This window comes from Strongylocentrotus purpuratus, unplaced genomic scaffold, assembly GCF_000002235.5.
Source record: "Strongylocentrotus purpuratus isolate Spur 01 unplaced genomic scaffold, Spur_5.0 spur5_scaffold_6, whole genome shotgun sequence".
NCBI classification, from domain to species: Eukaryota; Metazoa; Echinodermata; class Echinoidea; order Camarodonta; family Strongylocentrotidae; genus Strongylocentrotus; species Strongylocentrotus purpuratus.
In genome coordinates this window covers 48,930,180-48,957,145 of record NW_022145612.1, presented here as the reverse complement: position 1 = coordinate 48,957,145, position 26,966 = coordinate 48,930,180, and the positions used below count along the sequence as shown (strand labels likewise).

At 35.9% G+C, this 26,966-nt stretch overlaps 1 protein-coding gene across 1 annotated transcript in view; it reads left to right on the top strand.

The window, feature by feature from the left end:
- Positions 1–1,880: 1,880 nt before the first annotated feature.
- The window catches only part of LOC100893889 (uncharacterized protein C12orf56), a 30,411-nt gene continuing 5,325 nt past the window's right edge, over positions 1,881–26,966 (top strand). Inside the window, exons 1-10 of the mRNA XM_003726412.3 lie at positions 1,881–2,467; positions 10,336–11,274; positions 13,074–13,150; positions 14,078–14,219; positions 15,195–15,304; positions 16,633–16,722; positions 18,646–18,787; positions 24,656–24,730; positions 25,660–25,740; positions 26,136–26,317. Coding sequence (XP_003726460.2) covers positions 2,213–2,467; positions 10,336–11,274; positions 13,074–13,150; positions 14,078–14,219; positions 15,195–15,304; positions 16,633–16,722; positions 18,646–18,787; positions 24,656–24,730; positions 25,660–25,740; positions 26,136–26,317 — 2,093 coding nt within the window. The 5' untranslated portion in view covers positions 1,881–2,212. The remainder of the gene's footprint in view (positions 2,468–10,335; positions 11,275–13,073; positions 13,151–14,077; positions 14,220–15,194; positions 15,305–16,632; positions 16,723–18,645; positions 18,788–24,655; positions 24,731–25,659; positions 25,741–26,135; positions 26,318–26,966) is intronic.

Sequence of the window (26,966 nt, the reverse complement as noted above, 5' to 3'; positions counted from 1 at the left end):
TTCATGAGAAATGAACAATTATAAAGGCAAAAACTGCCGATCGGGAAGACCGTCTGCACTACTCATTACGTATGCAAGACACGTAAATTCTTGCATACGTGCTGAATAAAATAGAGGGTTTTCTCACCGGCTGCGGTCTGACTGTATAGTTTTTAACATCAGTTGTGTCATAATACCAACGTTTAGGTGTCAAAACTTGTGTTTACCCAACGCGTGGTTCAAATATTAATCTGCATCGTTACTTTCTTATCGGAAATGCGCACAGTCGAATTTTGATATGACACTATGGCAAGTGTAATGACATTTCGAAGGGACTTGGTGTTTGGCACAAGGTTGGGTAATACTTTACCCAACTTTTTTAAACGGCGATTTTGCACAGCAAAATTTTGCACTCTATTTTTAGAGTGTAGTATAATTGTAGTTTTGTTCTATCCATAATGATATATACTACTAGTATATATCTCTATGGTTCTATCACAACATTTCAGTTGCTAGCTTGTACTCAAGTGGGCGCAACTTCTACTTGGTGCGTTGGGAAGTCTGGGGAAGGTCCCAGGGAAGGTCCCATAATAATAATAGTGATAATAATAATAATAATAATCATAATAATAAAATCATAATTATGATAATATTGATTAAAATAATGATAATGAAACTAATAATAATGATAGTAATGATAACAATATAATAATAACAATAGTAATAATAATAATAATGATAAAAACGACAATAATCATGATAATCATAACAGTGAACATTTTGTAATACACCAGTTTATAGTTGTGTGCGCCATTTTAAACAAAGCCAATGACCTAGAGGTCATGTATTTATGCGTAAATTAAGATTGCGCCCATGCAAATTATGATGATATCACTGCCTACGCGCTGCGTTGTACGCGCACATCATCATTTGCATGGGCGTAATCTTAATTTACGCATAAATACCACTGGTCAAAGGTTATTGGCCCTGTTTCAGGGCCAATGACCCGAGGTCAACTGTCTGCGCATGCGCACTGATACAACTGTAAACTGGTGTAAACGGTGATGCACCGTGTCTGTCAACCGACACTCCTATATAGCGCGCAGTTGTGAGAAAATGATAGAATAATAATTATGTGGTCATACATCTGTAAAGCAATTCGAGAAAAAGAAAGCGAATTTTAACATACGTCATGACATGATTTTGCAATAATAGAATTTCAACATCATTTCCAACATAAAAGCATTGCTACATCCACCTAATATACAAAATATGAATGGAAACGGATAGGAGATGAAGTTAATAGCTAATAACAAGGTAAATTACAGTGACATAAGTAATAAAAGAGAAGTAAAAAATGTTGGGAACATAAACGTTTTTAACTGAGATTTGAACTGAGAGTAGATATCTCATTTCAGAGGTGAGGAGGGAGGCATTGTTTTTCACAGTTCAAGACCAGAACCTGAAAGCGAGATTAACCAAAACAAGGGAATACTCTAGAGAGGGAGTAAAAATGTACTCTCCTAAGTACTTTGGCGCCCGAGAGAAGAGATGCCTCCGCCTAAACTGACCCTGTACATGGGATAAACATGATTAGTAATACTCTCCTCTTCTTGTCCATTTTTTAAAACCCCCTAATCCTTTTTTTAAATCAAAAAGTCACTAGAAAATGTGACATGTGAGACGTTTTTCATTTATTTATTGTTGGTTTGGTTTTCGAGGGATATTTTTCTGACTCGTGCTGAATAGTGGATGTGCGCCATCTCTATTTCACAGGGCGGACACTTATCACTAAGGACGCCGTATTCTCTCGTTCGTTCTGGTACGTCGTCGACACGTATACCGCGTAGTAACTTACAACGGCACGGCGCCGCGAAAAAATACCACCACTACGGCCATCATTACATGCACGCCGCCGATTCCTCTCGATCTCTAGCTAAAGCTCTGGCGCTGTTTTGGTGCGAAATGGAGTGAAAATCCAAGTCGATATCATTTTAGTAATAAACCACTGTTTGTTTTTGGTATATCGTAGATAGACAGGAAGGGAAACAGATTCTAACGTTACAACGATACCAAATGTTATTTCCAAGTCACCTGCGAAAAGGAGGAAACCTGTTTGCAAATGAGCAGTCCGGATTCAAGAAAGAGATGACATTTGCATTGAGTGCCAACAGCGGTAGTTTGGTTAGTTCAGTCCCACTCATAGCCTCTTCTGTGCTGTTGGAGTAGTTGTATGGCGCGAAATGTAAAAGAAATCACTACTAAACGGAACAGCAAACTTGAGAGCTTTCTCAAGATAAACCTGCCAGAAAGTGCTTATGAACGGATCATAGCATATGAACCATGTATTGTTGATCATCGGAAGGAGAAAAAAGCATTTAAATATGTAGTCCTCAGTGCAGAACGGATCTATCTGACCGAGAATCCTCCAAAGACAATTCGGGAAGAGGATGGTGTGCAACTGGGAGAATTGATATCTGTTGAACTGGTAAGATACAGATCTATCCTAGTTATGTATTGCCTTATCACTTATGAACCATATCTAAGAAAGGGCTTAAAGTATTAGAAAATTCATTAGGATGTTTGCATTTTAATAGTTAGACCTCTAGATTCTAGACTAGATCTAGTCTAGTAAAGTCTACCATGATTTAGTATAGAAATGAAATTAATCTCTCGCTGCATCTTTGCATTTTTGTGAATTAAACTTTGAACAAAGTCTCTAGGGCCCGTCCCTAGAAACCGTCATAAGTCTAACTTCTTGACTATCCCATTGAAACGTGTGTTAATTCTATAATGCACGTTTCAATGCTCCGCTTTTATCTTATCTTTGACACGCCTAGCCTTGAGGGCTAGATGACTATCAGCATCAGTATACGGAAGTGTGAGGTGATCCTGTTGAAATATGATATATGGATACCCCTACGTTAAAGAATAAGAGTGATGTAAACAAAACAAACTGTCCATATGCCCTTTTTGCACCCGACTAAACCTTGCATACTGGCTTCGCTAGTGGACTCTTCTTTCTTCCCATACCCTGTACACAGTGCTTTGAAATCGGTTGAGAATTTATTAAATATTGTTTGTGTAAATTCGATACTGGAATTATAGCGATGTTTTATACGGGGGATGTACAGAAACATATTTGCGATTATATTTAGGGTGCACTAGGGCTCAAATTAATTTTTTGTCCACAGAGGCTCTTCCAACAAAAAGAGCCCCTGGCCCTGTGAGCCTTCTCACGGGGGCTCCTTTAATACTGAAGGGGGTTCTTTTTAAAAACAAATTTCCATTGGATTGGTACCCATGATACTCCTAAATCCTTTGCTATATCATCATTATCATTTAATTTAAGTCTGCATTTTCCCTCTTTACAAGGTACATAGGGGTTTCATCCAGTGATGACATTCTCTCCATTTCTTCCTATTCTGTACATTCTTCCTCATTAGTTAGAGCAACCTTATTACATTTTTTCTTTAGTCTGCACTATATTCTTCCACAACATCTTTGGTCTTCCTCTTCTTCTCAATATTGATTTACTGGTCGAGGTTCATTATATGCTGGTCTTTTGGGATCACCAAATTTGAGAGGATTCACACTTTTCATAACAGAAAAACTTCTCCATGTTTTGGTCCTTGCTCAATCGCTTCTTGCTCAATCGCTTCTTATCAAAGCAGATATGGGGCGGCAGCGTGCACACCAGTACGGTACTACCGGCGCGGTATAGCCGATGCTGACGGTCGCACTGCCCTATTAGCTTCCGTTGTTTGTATTGGTAAGACAGTCATAGAGATGTGGAGATGGCAGATATAGCACCATCTTGCGACGAAGAAGCATACATTTGTTTACAATATGAGGGCCTCTAGACACCGAAAAATTTGAGCGAGAAATCCTGCACGCTAATCTAATTTCCATAGTTCCATTTCATTGGTTTAAGGTTTGAAAAATTGAAAGTTAAAACTCAATAGTGTGTGAAAGTTACAACAGAAAAGATACCGGTAATCTTTATTTTATAATTCCACGGAGGCGGTTTTTAATTTTGCAATCGCCCCGGTGAGCAATCTGACGGAGCCGATTATGTAGCTCACAGGGGCGAATCAGATGTCGCCCCAGTGTATTTTGAGCCTTGATGTATATATTCAAAAAATTTCTTCAGGGAAAATAGACATTTCTGATTTTTTTTTGTCGTACATACATACATAGCAAATGCCAAAATGGGAGGGAAGTTGAACCTCGTAAGATATGTCACAGAGTCGACAATTTGTGTTTGATTGATCTTATTTGTTTTAGGGTTTCAGCAATTCCAACATTTATTTTCCAGCTAAAATTATGATTTAAAGCAAAAAATTGACTTGAAGGAAGTAGAGAACAAGATGAAAATTATTATTGAATAAAAAAAAGGAAGGAATTTGGGCTTCATTACATGATACATGTACAGTACATGTACAACTACAGTCGGACTGAATGCTTTGAAATAGTTCCAAATTCTGGTCAGGTAATATGCATACATGTACAATGTAGGGATTCACAATTATACATGTACATGCATATGAAATCCTGACTCCTAACAAAGTGTGCTGTACCTTAGAAAATGATAATGTTTGTGCCAATAAATTATTCCTAGATGTGTGTACATGTATATATGCGACTTTAAGTTCATTACTTGCTGTTTATCATTATTGTCCATGACTACATGTATCACAGTTACTCTAGTCTAAATATATATTTTTTCTTCACTTTGCTAAACCCAACCTGCTACATTTGCCCTTCAATATTTATTACATTTTCAAAATGATAAATTACAATGTTATATTGAAAAATTCTTTTCAATATAATCCTGTCTGTTTATCATTACAAATCTTACAATACAGACTATACATTATTGTGTAAAAGTAGACTTGGATGATGATACTGTACATGATAGAAAGAAAGTAGACATACAAGCGATTAATGAAAGTTCATGCAGGGCCATCTTAGATTTAGAGTGCCAGGCTGCTTTGTGTGATCCATAACTTTGGGTGAAATAAAAAGATACTTGGATCAATTTGTTGCCATGGGAGATCTCTGTGTCCTATTAAACAACTTTACTACGTGCACAATTGATTTCTGTTTTAAAAAAAAAGAAGTTCATTAGGTGCTTGTATTTGTATTGTCGAGACTCAGTAGGGAAGAAAATGATACATCATCCTTTTTAATCTGTAAATACGGAAGCATCCTTTGATCCACAAATTTATATATAATATGTACATGCACCACAAGTCATACAAGTGCTAATTAATTTGTCATATACCAGTACATGTCCATGTACAATGCATGCTTCTTTACTTTTTCATTCATCAAATACATGACCCAAAGCTTGTGTGAGGTCTAAGCAGGCTTCATGTTTGTGTGTACTCCTACTCTCCTACATTGTTAGGAATGTTACCAGGGTTTCAACACAGATCAAACAAAAGAGGGTCCTTGCCTGATTAATTGGTCGGTCAAAATTACTTCTCAGGCATGAAGCATCTCCTCACATGTATCTTTTGAACATTGCTCGACTGACTTTTTATGATAGAATGAGATGAAAATGGTTTAAAGAGGTAGCTACATGTACTTAGATCAACATCGTATAGGACATTATGACTGAAAATTAGATGGATAATGAATTAGAAAAATTGCAGTAGGCAACCTGATGTTGATTGAATAGTAAATGTCACTCTCATATATATTTCTGCCTAACCTAACAAAATGTGTACATTAAATTGTACATCATGAAAGTATATAAAAATACAATATTTCATGCCACATGGACTTTTAATGTAACCAAACCATTTAAAAAAAGCTTTATTCTCTGTGTTTATATTTGTCATTTTTCATTTGGCATAGATGTACATTTGATATGTTGTAAAGAGAGGAAAATAGAACACTTTCAAGAAATAAATAAGCAAACAAACAGACAACCAAAATACACTTGAAGCATGAGATTTTCATTACGCCTTGAGCTTGAGACAGTGCATGAAGTGTACAAAATGTGCAAGTGCAATTATCAATAAATACCCTCCCCTGGCAAGCAAGCATGTAGTATGCAGTGTGTTGTTTAGTCTGTTACCATGGTTATACTTCAAAACAAAAAGCAGAGCATATCTACTCTCCAAATTAATTGGTTTGGTTTATTCTTTTATTTTCAGTCATAGATCATTTTACAAGGCTACAGGTATAATGCTTTTATTGGATTACTGAAGACAGAGGCAGATGAATTGGGAATTTTTTTTCTTCGAATGAGACAACATTTTAATGAATCTTTTTATTTTACTACCTGGTACTGTACATAGAATTGAATTGTTTCTCTGTTTTCTCAGTTCATTTGCACTGTAGGCTCTGACTGTAAAATGTTAACAAAAATAGAAAAGAAGAGAGAATAACAAATTTCCTCTAGGTTTTTTGTCCATGTCTAGATGATGGAAGCTAAACAACAGCAATATTTGGGAATGTCAAATATCACTCATGTTTTGATGCTCATAATTTGTAGACTAAGATCTAAGTACCACTGATTGCCATTCAAAAATGATATGTAGACAAGAATGTATAAACAACTTACATGAATGATAATGCAACTACATTGTAGACAAGTTTTTAATGTTGTATGTGTAGGACATTGAAAAATGATATGTACAAAACTACATTTGCATGTAGAAAATAACAAATTATGCTGTGGTAAAAGAGCATCCAAAGACAAAAAAGTCACACACAAAAAAAGGAAGAGACAAAAAGTACAAAACAGCATCCAACGACAAATAAAAGAAACAGAAAGAAAGACATTTGGGAGAACTCAACTTATACGTCATACATATAGATCTGATTCTTATGAAATATCTTTGCAAACTACTTGATGAGCATGTCAAATCATATAAATTCTAGGTTTGTGTATCTTCAAGTAGCGTAAGACGATTGGGTGCCTGGGATGTAAGAAATACATCCTAAGAGATTCAAAGCAAAATAAATAAATCAATGTTTAATTGAGAAAATATAAAGTTGATATTCAGGAAGAACAACAAGTAATATGTACATTTTGTCCTACCCGTAAAATCGTAATAAGTAGATGAACATTTTAAAGAAATCATAGACCATTACCATCACCCATATTAAACTATTACATCCCAACCATGTCTTGTCAACATCTTCTGGACTGATTTTTCAAAATTTAAAAGTTGATGGTCCTTTGAAAAAGCATTCAGAAGTTTGCAGTGTCTACAAAGACAGCCTTTGAATTGTGAAAGCTATTTAAAGGTAAATGTAAACCAGTAATGATGTCCCAAACCACAACTATGGAGTACTAATTGCCTGAGCATTTGTTTACCCGTCACATGTTTGTTTTGTCAGTTGTTCACTGGTTTCAAGGACTCTCTAAGGAGATGAACTCTTTATTGTTAGGAGTCGGAACACACATACATGTACATGTACATATTGTGGGGCAAACATGCCCTCACTATAGATTGTCTTTATAGTAAGATGAAGCTAACACATTTTAAGTGTCAAATGGAATTACTGGCATGAAGATGATAATGTACACATAAAGTGTACTTATCTTGTAAAATTATTTTTATGGAGATACAAAATGTTGGTCTCTCTATTTTTGAAATCTGGAACTACAAGTACCCAGGGCCCACAAGGCACGTTGCTGGAAAATGCTCCAATCCTCTATTTGAAGAAAAAAAAAATTGTTGTAGTTAACAGGAGCCCTTTTTGGATTTACTATAGTATAAGCCAAATATCTGTACAGTGAATGACATTTATTTCATAGTTTTTGTTTTGTTTTGTTTGTTTAAATAGCAGAGCTATTCTGCTCCCTCAGAGATTTTCTGTGGAGCTTTTCAGAGCTACATCATTAATACTCATACCAGTGTATTTTTTTCTCTCTGCTCTATTCACAATGCCCTGTCTAAAAATTCTTGCTTGTGACCCTCATAGTCATACTGGTCAATGTGACCTACATGTACATGTATATCTAAAACTAGCATTTTTTTTACCTCTCTCTACCCATTGTTCAAGCTTCATTTCATTGAAAGCAAAATGTACACAATTAGTGATACATGAGGTGTGTGCTTGAACGGCATAATTTGAGAACAAAATAATGTGCTGTTAAATGTTAACCCTAATAAGGCCCTCCACGATTTTCCGATTGCTCGAAAACGCATACGGATGGCGCCCCGCCGCTCGCTGACTTTTTTCTTTCGAGTCTTGCGCATCTTTCAACAACAAAAAAATTGAAAATCGGACCAACATTTACAAGGTCACGTGACCTTTTGTCTTAATGTCAGCCCGAAAATCGCTCATTTTTGTGATTTGTGTACAAAACATAAGGAAATGTCATTTTTCCTAAAAACTTGGTTATTGGGTCTTGTTTAAAGTTTAGGTGGTTGTTTTTGGATTCAAAATAGTTGAATTGTAGTAAGAAATGAAATAAAACAACAAAAACAATAAAATACTTAAGTTAAAAAAACAATGAAATACATAAGAAATTATAAAAACAAGAGATAACATGAGGAATAAGCTAGCTTTTCCGAATTTTTTTGTCGTATTTTATTTCAATTGGTCTAATAAAGATATGTAGTGAAAAAGAATGCTCAAATATGAATAATAAATGATTTATGGGCAAAAATGTGATTTTATGACTTTATTTGCATAAATTACCATAAAATATGCAAATAAGTGAATTTTTCAAAAATTGAAATTATCATATTATTCTATACACTTCACTTGACAAGCGTGCAAATTTTCGCGGAGATCGGCCGCTTTGCGGCCGAGATCTTAGGGGGGGGGGGCCATAATGGCCCCCCCCCCCCCCCCCCCCGGCTGTACTAAGACCTCAAATAGCCCGGCCTTTTTAGGGTTAATCCATGATACACCTGTACATGTACTAACAGGTATGTGTGTTGTGGTTACATGTTTGTATTACAATGGGGGTTTACAACTTGCAGTCTACAGAGTGGCATTAAATTCTTTTAAAACCATACGATGCATGAACAAAGTAACACAAATCAATATATTGCTTTATGGATGTCTGGACATCAATAGCAGCTAGCCCTTATGCACGACTTGTTTTTTCAGTAGAGGAAATGTCTAATAAACCTTTTCATTTCTTTCATCGCCAGTATACTGCATTTTATACAAAATTGATCAACAAACTGAGCCTGTTTCTACAGTACCTGTAAATTATTGCATGTAATTAGTAATTTTGTGTTCAAATATGCATTTCCTTTCTCTTCTCTTACCTCTCCTATCACACTGTAGTATGTATGCATCCTTTTTTTTCTTCTTGTGAATATATCTTAACTATTTTTATCCATAGATACATTTAAGTACCGTAACTAATGTACATGTAGTATCATTTGACTGGAAATTTGCTTTCATCTGTCTCTACAGCAGACAAACCACTGAAAAGACAAATGAATTTGTAAGCAGCATCACATTCAGACAACAAGATATAGTACTTTAAAATGATTGATTCAAATGGTATCCTTAGCGACAACTAAATATTGCTATTTGCATTGTACTCATTACAAGGGTCTTTCAGTTTCACTTAGAGTGACTTGAGGGCACGGATGTTTGAGAAGTACTTGATCGGAGAAAACAATGCTCTTGTTACACAACTACCATCTGTACATTGTAGATGTGTAAAGATGTACAGTACATTACATGTAGGTTAAATAGAGATGCAAGTAATCAGTTCTTGTTAACACTTTGGAATATGTTTAGCAGCACCATTACATGTACAATGTACCGGTAGCTGCATTTACACAGCAAGCGAAAATCATTGATCTGCTAGTCATAGTTCTACCTGTATCGTTTGCTTGCAGAGTTGCAGTCACTTTTTTTTTCAGGACTGTCAAATAAAAATGAAATATTCAACTCTGAATAATATGTTCTTCATCTCGTTCAACTATAAATTATATTGCATGTACACATTGTAGTGTGTATCGGGATCTTCTTTTGGTTACAGCATAAAAATTATGGTCCATTTTATAAGGAAATACGGTACGTGTAGCGCAATAAAACTTTGCTGATATTACATTTTATTTAAATGTTGTCCAAATGAAGAAAGAAAAAGATTACCGTACATGAATTTACTCAACTTTGCAAAAATGTCTGTCAGAGTGTCAGTAGATCCAATTTAATTGAATATAATCAATATACACATGCAAATACAACATATATTGAGATATAAAATCCATTGCAGCTGTATGTAAAAGTTCAGTTGAGTAAGATATGATAATGGAATGTCCTTTTCTGTAATTTGATCATTACACATTTATCACCTTCTTATCATATTCCAAAATGTTACCTAAGTATATTTCATGTTCCTCTTTTGCTCTGCAGGTCAACGAGTTCCCAGAGTTCTTGAATGGGGAAGAAAGGGACAACTGCCAGCACATTTTCATTAAATACCATGCCAAAAAGTCAAGTAAACACCGCAAGAAGGGAGGCGGTGACAAGCATGGCAATGGACTGGACGAGGGGAGTAGCAGCGGGGGCAGCAGTCCCTTACCTGAACTCATTCTAACAGAGCCCAATGGCTCCACCCTGGACCCCTCCCAACACCCCTCCCGCTCCAGCAGCATGCGTAGCCTCAAGCTCAACCGCAGCCTGGATGAGAGTGACCTCAAATCACTCCGGGACATGTCCATTGACTCTGACTCTGACAGTGAGGACAGACTGTCTTGGTCCATGCCATCAGGAGACCTTGAGAACATGTCCATCCACAGCCTGGAGTCACTCTCACTGGGAAGTGGTGAAATGCTGACGGGAGACAAAGGCAAAGGGAAAATCACCGGTGTCGAAACCTGTCGCCCCCTACCCCACCGACCGCCCATCAACAGGGGACAGCGGCAGCGTAGCATTGACAAACCTGAGAGCTTCTCTTCCCAGATTGCCTCGTCGCTTGAGAATCGGGAAGCGAACGCACCAACCTCTCCACCAGGTTCCTCCACATCATCAAAGTCACAGCTTCGGAACCTACCCTCTCCAGAACCATCAGACACAGACAAATCCAAATCAAAGCCTTTCCAATTTCCTTCTTCTGAGAAAGAGGGTACCAAGAAAGGGCTGTATTCTCACATACCTCTCTTAAGACACAAAAGTTTGGATGAAGGTGTTTCCAGTAGTTATAGCAAGATTGACAATAAGGAGAACAGGTCGGCTGAAGACTTCCTTAAAGAACATGGTAAACAGAATGAAGAGGAAATGCATTTGTACATCATCTCATTGTCATCACCAATGCTTATGCATCTCAGGAGCTCATGGAACAACCATATCATTGTAAGTTTTTATCAAGATTCTGAAAATGCTTTAAGTATTATATACTGTATTGCCATACTCCAACATAACTTATAATTGAAATCTATATCCAAGGATCACACATGCAATGACCATATTTCTGTAAAGAAACTTGTTTTTGTTTTCCTTTAAAGCTTATCTTTACTAGTTTATAGGAGGGATTAGACCACCAAGCAATGTCACTGGACAGTTGGTTATCTCATCAACTCAGCTCTCAATTGACTTAAGAAAAAGAGGATCATGGGGACCAATGGTCACCGATTGGGCGTTGTTTTCTATATAGAGGGAGCAAGTAGCTACAAGTAGGACAGTGTGGCTTTAAGGAAACAATATACATGTACATGTACTTGAACATTATTTGGAGATTTAATATTTCAGTCTTTGACATACTTTAATGAACTTCAATGAACCAAGTGTTAAAGGGATCGTTTAACAATGTTAAATCTGAGATACACGGCCCTATGTGTTATCAGTGTCTGTGATATGGTGTAATATTGAAGCGCTAAAAAAATTGCGCTTCAAAATGATCAAGAAGTGCCTCAATAAAGTAAAAATCTTTGAGTGACCGGTTTTACCATACTCGTTTTCCCCAATAGACTGTAGTGTTATGTAGAGGTGTTGTGGTCGAGTGGATACGTCGCCAGTCTGTCGATCACAAGGTTCGCGGTTCGAGTCCCGCCGCCGCACTAATGTCCTTTGGCAAGACATTGATCTACATTTGCCACACTCCACCCAGGTGAAGTACATGGGTACCTGGTAGGAATTTATTCCTTGAAATGCTAGAGCGCCGTATGGCAGCCGTGCTAAAGCCAGGGTAATAATCGTGAGCGCCAGGAGGGTCAAATCTGACTGACATGAGCGCTATACAAGAACCCACTATTATTATTATTATTTAAAACCGTCAGGCGAACGGTTTTCAAAATTTGTAATTCCAATCATAAATATCTTGATAACCAGACAGGCGATCGGCTTGTAAAAGTCATGGGGTTCCTGACTGACCTAAAGGTTTATAATTATCATTGCATCGTGAGCTAAATCCAAAATTTTGTTTCAGAATCTGAGACAAAGTTCCCGGATCCCTTTAACATTTCCTTGTTTTTATGTATTCTGAACAATTGACTTATCCACATGTACAGTTGTATATTTGTATTTTGAGCCTTTATTGTAAAAATAATTTATCAGTTTATAGAATTGAAACCTAAGATAGCTTGCAATGAAACCCATTTGAAATGCATGTTTAATAAAAATGAAAAAATCTTTAAAGTATTAAAATGTAGTAGTGTAGTAGGTGAAGCATAATATGAATCTTTCATTCAGTGAAAGGTTTGTGAAATGTCGTTTACACCACGTGAGTGCAATCACTATTGTGTTTACAGTATATTATTCACTTTGAGATCGTTGGAGAATACAATTTGTATTGAATTACAGGATCAGACCAATAAATTCACTGTAGGCCTGATGTCTGCATCAGCACGAGTTTGCCAATATTCCGCTAATTTAACTATCCTGATTGCAAATTAACCAGTTAATTTGGGTCTTCATCAGCCCGCAGTTGCAATTAGTGGGATATTTGGTCAGAAAATATCCCACCATTTGGGAAATAGCGGCTAATTTGTGCCTGTCTAGTTTCTGAGCTAGTTTGTGATGAGCGTGTCGGTCTGGTGAAGACGCAATTTCAAGCTTTGGGATAACATCCTGAGTTTGAAAATAGCAGGATATATTATTTGGCAAACTCGAGCAGATAAAAACAGGTCTAGTATGACTATTTTTTCTTCTTCTAGAAAACTACGTTGTTGACGGATCAAGAGATCACTGAAAGATTAAAACCTGGGACTGGATCAAGCAAGGGCCCTTCAAGGTATATTGATGAACTCTTCACATTTCTTTAACATCGTGACAGTTTTAATAGGCATCAATTGTTTTTGCTCATTCACATTTGGGAATCATTCATTTGTTGGATGCCATCATGTGATAATTAAATGCACTTTCAGAGCTCTCAACTAGTACGTTTTTATCATATTTTGTACGACTTTTAGAAGTAAATACGACATTACAATTTTTCCTCAATAAAATACGATTCCCCCCCCCCCCAAAAAAAAAAAGAAGAGGCAAATTGCCTGTTCTCTCCTGTAAATTATCCTACAAGCATCTCACATTGGCAATTTGGTAATGTTCATTGGTTCATCAAACATACCAGTCATGACGAAATTGCATATTCAACAAAATGTTCGTATAATGCATAATTCTTCAAAATGTTGACAAACACCGTCTAACATAAAGAAAGTACTTATCGATCAAAAAAAGGATTTTTTTTTAAATAAAAAGAAAAGGATTTTTGTTCAGTTGGGGTTGCCATGGCAGCTTTGCACATTAAAAGACAGTGTATGCAATTTATATGACATGTTGATGTGAATTCTATGCTCAGAATATGATAGCGCCAGTATAAAAGATTCATGCTCATACATGTAATTCTCAAGAATGGATCACAAGTGATTATGATGCCTAAATAATCTATCAATACCTGCATACTAGGCCAAGTACTCTGTATACAGCGTATCCCCATTAGTAGAACCCAGTTTTTTAGTGTGATGAAAAAGCACACAAGATGTCACTCTGTGTATCATTATCATATATAATTCATGCATAAAATATTGCCTTGTATGGTTTTGTTACGCAAACCGCCTCTGCTTCGTGACTATTAAAATTGTATTTCATATGTTTTTTTTGTATGCAAGCTACATGTATATTGTATCTCTGTGCGGTTACATTTTATGGTTTCTATCAGAGCTCAACTGGAGAGGAAGTTTGCCCAACTGAAACAAGAGATTCTCAACTCAGGGTTTTCTATGGAGAAACTCTTCAGTTTGGTGCAAGAGTTGTTGACCGCCGCTGAGAAATACTTTGTTCTCAAGAAACTCTTCTGGAAGGTAATCCAGTACACTTATATTGAATTGTGAAAACAAGAAAATGAGGGACATCTACTTCGTAATTGAATCCGAGAACATTCCGTTTTACTTGCAGGAGATTTTTGTTTTGTCTACCTGTCATTTTCTTGTCGATGAGTCTATTTGGTCCAACATAAACAGTTGCTGTATCTGTAAAGTGCATGACCAAATCTCATGGACTGGAGCTGATGCGAAAATCATCAAAGCAATTTTGGGTTTGGAAACAAAGATACTTGAATTAAAAGGAGGTTTAATTGAAAAAAAGAACAGTCAAGATGTTTGCTGAACGGAGGGAATGTATATTGTAAGAAAGGAACGAAAGGCTGTGTGCTATCGTGAATATTTCACCCCTTATCATTTTAGGAATGTACATGTGAAACCGATAAATATTAACTGTTCATTATTAAAAAGGACAAGTCAACCAATTGAAAACGTGAAAGTTTGATATCTATATTTAGAATTGAAGAGAATCTTCCATACTATATGCAGATCGAGATGCCAACCCTCCCTGATTTTCGGGAGGGCTCCCTGGAATTTGTTTTTGAGACGTCGCTCCACACGAATGTTAATGCCTCCCCGCTTGTTTGAAAGATTATTCCTATTACTGGTATGATGTATGCAATTGATATAAACCTCCCTGATTTCTGAATGAATCCTCCCTGAAAGCTGAATGTAAAGGTTGGCGTATCTAAATAAGGAAGCTTAATCCTTTGCCAACAGGACCTGGCTGATTCCTGTATTATGTCTAGAGAAATGAGGGAGTTCTTGGTTAACATACATGTACCTGTAGATGAAATTGCATAACTTTAAATTGGAAAATTCAAGTGGATCGTCAAAATATTTATTTTCAAGAAATAATGAATTCCATGCAAAGTTTGTGTAAAAATGAAACCAAGTCATGGATCATGAAAAACTCATTCATACTGACAATCGTTCATGTGTAATTTTGTTTTGCAGCAACCGGACCTGTTCAACTTTTTCCTCGCGCAGCTTCAGCGCTACCTTCCTAAGTCAACAGTCAATGTCCACACAGAGAAGGGCAAGCAACACAGGGCTGATGAACTAGAGTAAGATCTTAAACTCAAGGCTTGCCACTAACGGGCGCAAAATCCTAGTCCGGACCCACCAAATTTTAACAAGGGGCTTAATGCATGTAGACCCTAAAAATCTTAGTCCAGACCCTGTAGAAAAACAAGTTGGTGTGGAGAACTGCATAAATGCTTATGGATGAGAAGGCTATAGACGAGAAGGTCTAGTGATTTCCACATTGACTGAAGTATTATCCCAACCTCACTGGGAATTGGCCCTTGATAGCCTTGGGCCTTTGCTAGTCCCTCCACTTATACTCAATAATCATGTGAAGTATGTATCCTTCTTTATTGCATTTTTTTTTTTCTATTGTAACATATCACCACAAAAAAATCTTTTTAAAAAAAAGAGAGGAAAGGACATCTTGAGTAAAAATTATTTTTCTTTTGAGTAAATTTACCTTTCATTTGCCATGATTGTTGATCAGCACAAATAATAGGCAACAGTTTACAAAGGATTAACCTACATGTTGTGAATAAAGAGAATGGAAAAAATTGTCATTCAAACTGAAGCTTTTGTCAGGCGATATCAATATGTTAATGAAATGCTACGCTGTGTAACCTAGGTTTCCAGAGTGAAGTACACGTAATTGGGTTAACAGATTATTATCGAGATAAAAGGAATTGTTCAAAGAGCACTTATCTTTGAATTACTCCCAGTCCTTGATATATAGCTATCTATCAGATGCATATCTTTACAATGGGGTGCATCTCTTGTAGGTTATGGCTATCAAATCAAAGATATAAAGCCATTCTTGTGTAACCTTATAATATTTTGTTTCTTCTGACGTATGAAACAGTTTGTATTGTGTAGTAGAGACAGATATACCTATGTACATTACATGCATCCTGCACCAATCATATATAGATCCTATCCTAAGTTGAACATGCTTAGCATGTTTAAATCTGTGTTTTGGGAATTATAATTGCAACAAGCTGTATATTTTGGGCATCGGTTCAATTGAATTGGTGATCTGATCTTTGCTCTGGGAATATTTGCCGTAGACAATTTTTTTGGGGGGGATTCATTTTTCTCTTATTTTCATTTTTCTGATGCAGCAGATTTTAATGACGTTTCCATTTGAATATAGGACTTAATTTTCTTTGGCAGTTGGCATTGTTTTCAATTTCCAGCATTGCAGAGAGTTGTAATCAGATTAACTTAGATCGTAAAGCCGTTCATATCCTATCTACTCTAATTTCAGTTATTTTTATCCTATTTTTATCAAGGAGACTGCAATCAGCACCTCATTTTCTAATGATTTTTGATACTATCCACTTAGAGCCACCATTTATTAATTTTTCAGACTGGTGATTCTCCTTAATGAAACACTTGGTTTGATGTTCCATGAGACAGAGGTTCTGCCTGGAAGATTGGACTTCATCAAAGCAAACAGGTATGTCGTCATCATCATCATCATCATCACCATCATCATCATCATCATCATCATCATCATCATCATCTTTTTCATCATCCTCATCTTTTTCATCATCATCATCACCACCACCATCATCATCATCATCATCACCATCATCATCATCATCATCACCACCATCATCATCATCACCATAATTATTTATTCAAGTCAGCATTTTCCTTCCTAAGAGGGATAACTGACTTTTGCGCCCTAATGACACTCCTTCTCTTTACTTCTTATCTCGAGCAGCCTCATTCAGACCGGCCTTACTGCTTTCTTTCCTCACCATTCTATGAAATTTTCCAGGAAATACAAAACCAGATCCTAACATTAAATGTTTGAAGAGTAGTACAAATAATAGTAAGAAGAAAAGTCAATTTTCACACTTAGAACTCTTTGCACATAACAAAAGGTTGAAATCGAGTCTAAAGTTATGAAATTGTAAATAATGAACTCTTCATGTTGTGTAGCTCCCTCTCAAGGTCAATATATTAATTAAGCTATAAAACAATGTTTCTTGACTCTAATCGACCGATTAGCTATTCCCGTTTGGAGATTATATATCAGAACTACATATTCTGAGATTTTCATGGTCGCAGCTATCATTGTAAGGCCGTAGGTGCTATTTGAAATTTATCAAAATTTACCGGGAGCACCGGTAAATTTTTATATTCAATTTTTCTCGAAAGCAGAAGTGTTTTAGGGGCTAAATTCTTTAGTGCTTATAATACATCCACAGGGGCATCCAAATATATCAAAATTGTAAAGAATCACTATCCACCCAACTTTCAAAATTTCCCAAAACTTTGTATTACCTTTAAGAAAGAAGAAATAATTTCCACAGAATATTTTTGGGGCATACTGGAAAGATTGAGATTTTATGATATTTGTTTATGCATGTAAATATATATATATACACACATTTTAAAGTAGACCTTTTTAGCCTGCTATTGCTAGGAAAATGTTAATAGATGTAGATTTATATTTTCACAATAAATATATTGGGTCTATTAAAAGTCTATTCACAATTGAGATTGTATGCTTCCCATATCCATATATGTGTGATAATCTCTAATAATCTATGACATTGACTTTTATCTAGCAGGTAATTATTATCAAATTGCAAAAATCATGGGAGTTCATCCCAATAATACATGGCCTTGATTTCCTCTATCTTCTTCCGTCTGTTTTCTTTCTCTCTCTCCTCCCCTCTTTTCCCTCTCCCTGTCTATTCTCTTTCTTTTCTATATTTGTATTTATTCCTCTATCTCTCACTTTTATTCATGGCTAGGTCATAATGAAATGAACTTATTAATTTTCTTTCATTGTAACATATATTGTGTTGAACACACACATCCCTCTCTTTCCCTCTCTCTTTCCCTCTCTCTCTCTCTCTCTCTCCCTTTCTCTCTCACTTTCTATCTCTCCACTTGATTCATGAACCTACATTATGTCATCATTGTTCAATTAATTTTCCATTACCAATCAACCCTACATTAATCAATAGAATCAAGTGTCCATCCTTCTACCCACAGTGGTAAGGCTGCGTTGGATCTACTGTGGGTATCGTTGTGTCTCCCGGAGATTACCCAGTGCTGGCGACCCCCTAGTACCTTCCCCTCTCTCTCTCTGTCTCTCTCTATCTCTCTTTCTCTTTTTGTCCCTATCTCTTCCTCTCTCTCTCTCTCTCTCTCTCTCTCTCTTCCTGTCTTTCTCTCTCTCTCTTCCTGTCTTTCTGTCACTATCTCTTCCTCTCTCTTTTTTCCTCCATTCTCTTGTTCTGTGTTTCATCTTGTCTGTTCATTTTAACCATGGACATATCATAATTGTTCAATCATTTGTCCATCATCTGTTAAACATTTATTAATCAGCTGAATGAACTGTCCTTCCTTCCTCCCACAGTGGTAAGGCTGCGCTGGATCTGCTGGTGGTACTGACGTGTCTGCCAGAGATTCCCCAGCGCTGGCGACCCCCTAGGACCAAGGCTCAATCCCTTGGCTTGGTGACTGACACAGACAGTTGGAAGACCTATGCTGATTCTGAGGTATGCAACACATGTCTTTCCTTTATGCATTGCTATCACATTATTATCCCCAAAACATATGTGCATACATTATACATATATTTATAGACTCTTTAAAACTCACAGGAAAGTGCTTTCCACTCTTGATATCTTGGTATATAGAGAATTCAAAGCCAAAGCCAAATCATTGACGAGTTCAAGTGAAAGCTAACTGTACTGATTGCATCTGAATAGGGAATGAGAATAATAAGTAGAAAAAAATTACCAGTCGTGCTTGCAAGAAAGACAATCTGATGTAGCTCCACCACTTATGGTCTATAACTGATATCAATCGTATAATTCAGTTTTTACTAGACCAACTCTTACCCTGCCTCCTACTCCCACGTTTTACCTTTACCCGGCCACCGCTGTAAATCCTGATTGCTTTCACAAATTGGCACCCTTCACCAGCCAAGTTAGAACAAAACTCTACCAGACTTGTAACACCATCTTTAACTTGCTCTCTCTCTCTCTCTCTCTCCCTAATCACAAACACAAAGCTAATTAGAATTGACATAATTTTATTAGAAATGAGCATGAAGTTCTTGAACACCGTGTAGCGCCTTTGAATCAATATCCTGAAATTTAGACCACTTTTAGTTCTTAGAGATAGGTACCTGTTTGTGGTGATATGCCCGAAGAATTATGTGATGTTCATTTGTTTTTAAAATTACATGCAATGTGGTTGAAATATATCGTGAAATGAGTGATAAGAGCTATAAAAACTTCAGAACCAGTTGAGATCACAACCAGGAGATGATATACATTGTATTATTTTCTCATCTTATTGATTATCCAGTAAAAAGGCCCTGGTTATAATTAAAGTGCCTCAAGGAACTCCTGTGGCATGATGATGACATTTCATGTAATATGCAACCGTAAAAAGAAAAAGAAAGAAAAGCTGCAAGCAACTGAGGCCCCATCTGTGATCTGTGTGTAATAGAACACAGATCTGTGATGTGTTCTGGGCTCTCTTCACTTTTTTTTCTGAAATATTTTTCAGGCAGAAATTAACCTGTCTTGTCTGAATGACACATAAAAGAGAAAAGTAATTTACAACAGATAATAATAATAATGATAATGATAATCTTTTTAAAGTCCACTCCAAATTTAATCATAACTTCCTTTTTATCAAGTCAGTCACTTATCTAAGAAATCTGATAAGTTATTTGGGAGGGGGGGGGGGGGGGGCTTACCAAAACTATATATGGGCAGAAAAACCCTTTGAATAGCAAAGAAATAAATATGATTAATTTTGAATGTTTTGTCATTCTTTTGTCAAGTTTCTAACATAAGATTGTATACAATAGGAAAAAAATGCTATACCAGTATGCCTTGAAGGAACATATCTCACTGCTTACTTGACAATGGTTTTCTATGTTTTTATAAATAATGCTTTTCCTCTTACTCTTTCGTAATTTGTTACCAAAACTTCGTAAGGTTCTGGAGGTAAAGTACACTGCTCTTTGATAGTATAAATGTATTGTGAGATTCTATGCCTTCAAGCAAACATCATAGGCCAGCTTCTCTGCACCCTTTTATATAAATGTGTGTCCCAAATCACTGGAAGGTACTATTTAACAGATAGAATGGATTGATTGAAGTCTCACAAGATAACAAAGGAAACGATCAAACAGTGAAACAATTATTCTTCTTTTTTTCTTTTTTTTTCTTTTTTTTTTGGGAGGGGGGGGGGGAAGGGGGAATGTCAGAGTTGTGTTTATGCCTCTGTAAAATTGCATGGACTAGGAATGCTGGCGGAATGGGAGCAAAAGGTTAAAAAGATTTCTTTTGAATAATTCAACAACGCATATGGGAAAAAGACAAAAAAGACTCGAAAGTGTTAAATAGTGCCTTCAATTGTAACACCAAAGTAAGCATGGACCATATCACCGTCTTCCACATTTAATCGCATTATAAAGAAACATTATCTGTATTACATTACCACTTTATGTCTGCAGCAATACGTACATGTATGTCCAATTTTTCACTCTAAATTTAATGTCTCAATGATTTCATCTTCTATCTTTTCTGTTTTCTCTTCCTAAAGTATTAGAAATAAAGAAAAGATCACTCATCTATCCCTTTATTTTTTAGCTCCTATAAAAATGAAATCCCTTTTCCTTCCCACCATCCTTCTCAATTTGTTCTACATCATTCTTTATCCAGACTGTTTTTATTTGTACGTCCTTATTTTGTGTTTATTTAAGTTTATTCCCCCTTTTTCTTTCTCTTTCTCTTTACATCTCTCTTATTCATATTGTATTCATTTCATTTTTTTTTTCTTTCATCACTGAAAAGAATATTCACCCACGAAGCCGTTATAGTATTAGAAAAATTATAAACTCGCTACTATGAAACAGAAAATGCTATTAAACAAGCTTCAGAAAAATAAAAAGGTTTTTTTCCCCTGACATTGTACTGCATTCCAGTAATTCTTATATGCATGTTCATCATGTTTTGTGTTTTGGAGTGTACAATAGAATTTGCTGCATTTTTGCTATGAAAAACAGCCTATGTGATCATCAAAGGTGGAGGTTGATGATAATATGCAATTTAGCCCCCAATAATGGATGCATTATCTACCTGATTGCACATGTATCTAATTTACCCTGAAACATAAATATTTGTTGTACAAAGGTCGCAGAGTGCATCACAATGATGCAACGTTACCTATTAAAAATGATGATTGAATACCGTCATTCTTTGTAAGCAGGATATCCACATTTCTGTTCATGCATTGCACTAACATCAATCAGCTCTTTTTACATGTAGCTTAATTGTGTTTACATAATTATTTGAACCATTAATTTGGAAACAGTTGGGGTTTGCTACAAAAGGCAATGCAAATTTCAAAAAAGGTATAAAAGGTAGACTGACTTCATTGTACAATGTTGCATGTAGTCAATGCAATGGTTTCATTTTGTTTTTGTATACACTTGCATATCATACATGTACAGGAAACTTTTCATTTATACATTAAGTGTTTGTAAAAATCTGGCCGTTGTCTATCCATTCATAACTTGTTTGAGATGTCTGTGGCTTCTCTTCACACAAAAGGTTAAGGCCAAATTGTTGACTATGAATATAGGAGTTCATGCTATAAAATAGCTAGAGTAAGTCTGAAAATAAGTTCTTTATCACTATATCAGAGCTGATTTTGCCCTGCAAGTGGAATACCATCAGGCTTGGGTGTACATGTACAAGTAGTTATAGTGAGGCCACAAAATACTGTAGGTGTGAAAATATATTTATGAACAGTGACACATTGTGATGAAGATATCTGATAATGTCATATTATTTATTTAAAAGAAGATGAATACTTTGTATCTTCAATAGTTATTTAAATGTTAAGCATTTGTATTACCTTTATCATTTTATTTTTTTACAAGCTCTGAGGGAATCTTTTTTTTCATGATTTTTTCTGATTGCAAAACTATACCTTACAAGACTGCATTACATTCACATGTATGTAGTGTTTAATACAGAAAGGTATTTACATGCCAATAATCTCACAAATGAATTAAATCGATTTTAATACTATCCGGCATGGGGATAATTGTATACATTGAAGATGGAACTTTGTGTTGAGTCCTTACAAACATGTTCCTGATAAATTGTCATATCCATGTATAACTTTGCAAACTGTGTTGTTAGCTATGAAACAAATTTTTCATTAAAGCTGTACAATCATGTAAATGCATGTTAGCAGGGGGAAAAAATACAGGGGGGGGGGGGCTCAGGGCGAAATAGCCCTCGAAAATGCCCAAAAGAGCTCCCGAAAGTCATAAAAGAGCCCCAAAAGATTTGCATACAGTTCAATGCAAAACATATTAAAGAGAGTTATCATGCAAGCAAGCTTGAATAGTACCACCCAAAAATTTTAAAATATTTTTTCCCTGCATGTTAGCTGTTACTTGTGTTTGCTAAAAGAGATTTAACAAAATTGAAAAGTAGTTTAACTTTTGTTTACATAAAACGTGATATTATGGTACACCAGCAAAGATAGAGAAATCTACATGTACTGTGGATGCCTTTGGGGGAAAGCACTTATACGTATTCTATAGGATTGGTTATTATTCAATTCCTGAGGCTCAATATGATATAAAAGTATGGAACAAATATGAAAGAGAATTTCAGACTGGCTTATATACAATTTGTGTGTGTACACATGTTGATGCAATAATAAGTCATTTAATCTTTCAGTTGTCTGCAATTTATGTCACTTCAGCTTTTAGAAATATGATGGCATATGATGTTTCGAATCAATTTCTATTAGAGTGGACCTCGAGCACTCATAAATATTTATAATTTGAACATGATGATTTTTGCTTATCTATTCATCTTTCTCTGCTGGAATGATCTGTGAGACTCGTATAATACAATTTTTTGATCAAAAATTGACTGCAGTGGTGTTATACGTACATAGCCATGTGTATGAATTCTTTATTTTAGTAAATTTATTTACCTGACAATATTCAGGATCAGATGAAATATAATGTGCCTCACCCATACTTGTTTCATAAAGTATAGGTGTGTCTTCCTCTTGGAGGCTTATGTTAATCCTGATATATGACTTTGAATTAGATGCGCTGCAAATTTATTCCAGTGTTTCTGATTTACATAATCCTCCCCCTCTATGAAAAATAAAATAGCTAGTGTTCAAAGTTCCAAGATATACAGAGATTTTACATGTCTACAGGTAAGATAAGGGCGTTCATCATAACATAATAAGAATTAAAACAAAATTCAAAGAGCTTAATCTTTATATCTAAGAAAATGGGCAAGATTGATAAGATAGGGGAAGACTCTTTTCATTTCTTTAAAAAAAGGCGGAAATCCAATTAAAGGATGGATGACTAGAGAGTAAAGTTCTAGTCGTAGAACAATGAATGAATCATTCGTTGACAAACTCATCTTCAGCTTGGTGAATAGATTAACATATTCATAGGTGATAAGTATGTCCTACCAGTGAGGTGTAATATTTATTGCATTCTATGCTTAAGTTAAGAAATAAGAAAGATATGATCCTTTTATGAACAAAATATATAATAACTTCAGGGCTTTTCAGTCCTTTAAGAAAAACCATTGTCCGTATCATTCCTCCTAATTTGAACTTTAATAAAATGGGAAGCGGGCAAATAACCTTTCTAACTTTAATATTTCTGCTTATAGAGCACTCAATACATTGGCAAGTCCAAGTTTCTAAAGCGCTTTACAGTTATTACCCCGGTCATCGGATTCTGGCTTGCCCGCACACAATGTATGCACTTTCTCCACTCCCTGGGGAGCATTCCAGCAAGAGCTACTAAGCTCAAATTGCTGGCTATTGCATCCTACCGGGTACGCATTTAACACCTGGGTGGAGAGTGGCAAATGTAGATCAATGTCTTGCCAAAGGACATTAGTGCCAGTGCCGCGGCGGGACTTGAACCGCGGACCTTGTGATTGACAGTCTGGTGACGTATCCACTTGACAACAACACCTTTTATTTAATGTGTCTAATATAGCTGAAGCAGGGCTCCACACTTACCTATGTGAAAGGAGGTCCGGATTGAACTTTTTACAGTCTGTATGCATGAGCCCTTTGTTTTAAAAAAATGCAAATTTGGGGAGTCCAATGTGCACAATTCTTGTGCACTGACTTGATGCTGGGTTTTCAAATTTGTTCACAATAATGTGCATTTCTTAATCTTCATATTTTATTTATGAAGTATATATTTCCATATTTTATCACTTTATGGTGTTAGTGTGATTTAGTCATTAATAATTTGATTATTCTGTTCAACATATTTGGTATTAATAATTATGTAATTCATTTTCCCCCTTCTAAATGTTATATACATGTAGGTTGCTAAACTAGTCCAGGAACTGACAAATGCATCTACAGTTGTTCTGTTTGAGCTGATCCTTATAGCACATCAGGTATTTATGATATTAACCTGTTGAATACTGGAACTGGATGGTCCATGTATTAAACCTATGGGAATTAGAGAACTCAGTATATAGTCAACAGGCTAATCAACATTTCTTAAAGATAAAATAGAATTCTGGTCAGGTGATGGCATTGTGAAAAATACTGTCTGGAAGCAATTGAAAACCATTTTTTACTTTGTATGTCCAACATGTTTTGTATATGTCCTTCAAACATTGTTTGTATTCTGAATGTTGTTTTAACAAAATGGTTGAACCAATAAATGAAATGAAATGAAAAGGGTTGATTATGTAGCACATAGGAATTGAGGTACACTGTGGTTTTGGATTATTCAAAGTGACAAGACATTGAGACAGTCTTGCTGAAAGTCCCATGCACTGTACGCTGATATGTTTGTATGGGACTACACACACATGTGACGGAAAAGTTTAGTACGTCCAAACACTTCAGCTATTTCTGGTCATATTTCAGATGTGAGGGCAATTTTAAGAGCCACCCTTGGCACTGGACATTGTTTTCTGTGATATTCTTCAGCACTAACGTGAAAAGAATGAAAAAGCTTGCAAATTATTAATCACCTATCCTATATTACAGATCTAAGTGCCTTACAGAGTACACTAATCATTGGATTAAATTAAGATTCTAAAATTACAGTGCATTCTCTCCGCTGTGCTTTAGAGCATTCTAAACAGTCATCATTTTACAGTCCCACGTCATGCTAATTCACAAATATGAAGTTTGCATTCTTACAAACAGTTGCGATTCCCTTAAATTGATTCTAACTTTATATAAATCATAGGTCTGTTCCTAAGAGGTAGGAGTTTGCAATATTTTGATTGATTGGAGGGCTTAGGGTTTAGTTCTCAAATGATGCCAAAATGATACATGTTAACACATGCTTCTGTTTTTTTCCTGTTAGTCAAACTGGGGAAATGGAGAGGGCAAGTTCTTCAACATCTGCTGGCTTGTGAGAGTGTTAGAGACCATGCAATCAACTCTGGTAAGAGAATCTGCCTACATTTTTTCCTCAGCTTTCCAAACTATTTTTTATTCTGTTAGTTCAGTAACAATCTGCAGCTCTTTCCGGATATCAAGGTGCATTTGAACCTTAAGCAAATCTACTGAAACAACAAAATCTGATATTGTTAAATAAAAGAAATTTAAAAATGTGAATAACTAGCACCACTGATAGATGTCCAAACTTAATGATAGAGATGATAGTTTCCTTAATTAACCATGAAACTAATTAGAGAAGGAGGAAGAAAGAACTCCTCACAAGAAGTTAAGAAGAAAGCAGAAGAATTAAGAATGAGATTTCAATGACAAACAGCAAAGCAGAGTGATTAAAACCATGCCACTAAATCACCACCACTCTAATAACTCTTTGTCTTTCAGCTGGACTTTGTAACGCGAGTTCTGGCACAGGCCATGAAGCTCCTGATGCCATCCCGTCATGAGATGCTGACTCCCAGTGATGCAGTCCTCCTCTTCCAGCAGTTCTTTGTCATCCAGACTCTGCTGGAGTACAGCCCCCAGGTTTCCGTCTATGTCAGGAACAACTACAATGAAGAATTCAGGTTGGACATTTATCGAAAAGATCCTCTCTCTTATTCTTCTATAACAGGAAATGCATGCTTTGCATAACTACAACAACAGATAATTCAACTGTTACTTGTAGTTTATTTGAAACACACATTTATTAATGTATAGAAGTTACCAATGTAATGGCTGTGTGTGAAACTAGCTTCTGGTACCACAGTATATGAAAGTCAAGGTCATGTCGAGGTCAGGTCACACACATGTACAGACTTCAACTACGACTGTTTGATGGGACTGTAAGTAATGAGTGATTCAAATTTCTGTAAAATGATCGAGGTTTAAGGTCAAAGGCAAAACGACATTACATTTTGATCTACTAGCTTTAACACTGAGCCGCTTCCTTGTAAGTTCTTTTTCACCCAAAAGGAACCAGATCTTGGCTTGAGATTTTAGTATTTAATGACACATCAATTCATGTTGGCACCCTATGTACAGTTATTCCAGTGATGAGCTGCTTGAACATTTACCATTTTTCACCATCTATGCTTCTTCTGAGCCGATTTTAAATCTACTTTCCATTAATTTTCAAATTTAATTTTCAAATCTTTGCATATCTTCAATAGCACCAATCGCAGTACGCAGAAGAGACAACTTTTTGTTTTTGCATTTCTAACTACTTTGCTATTG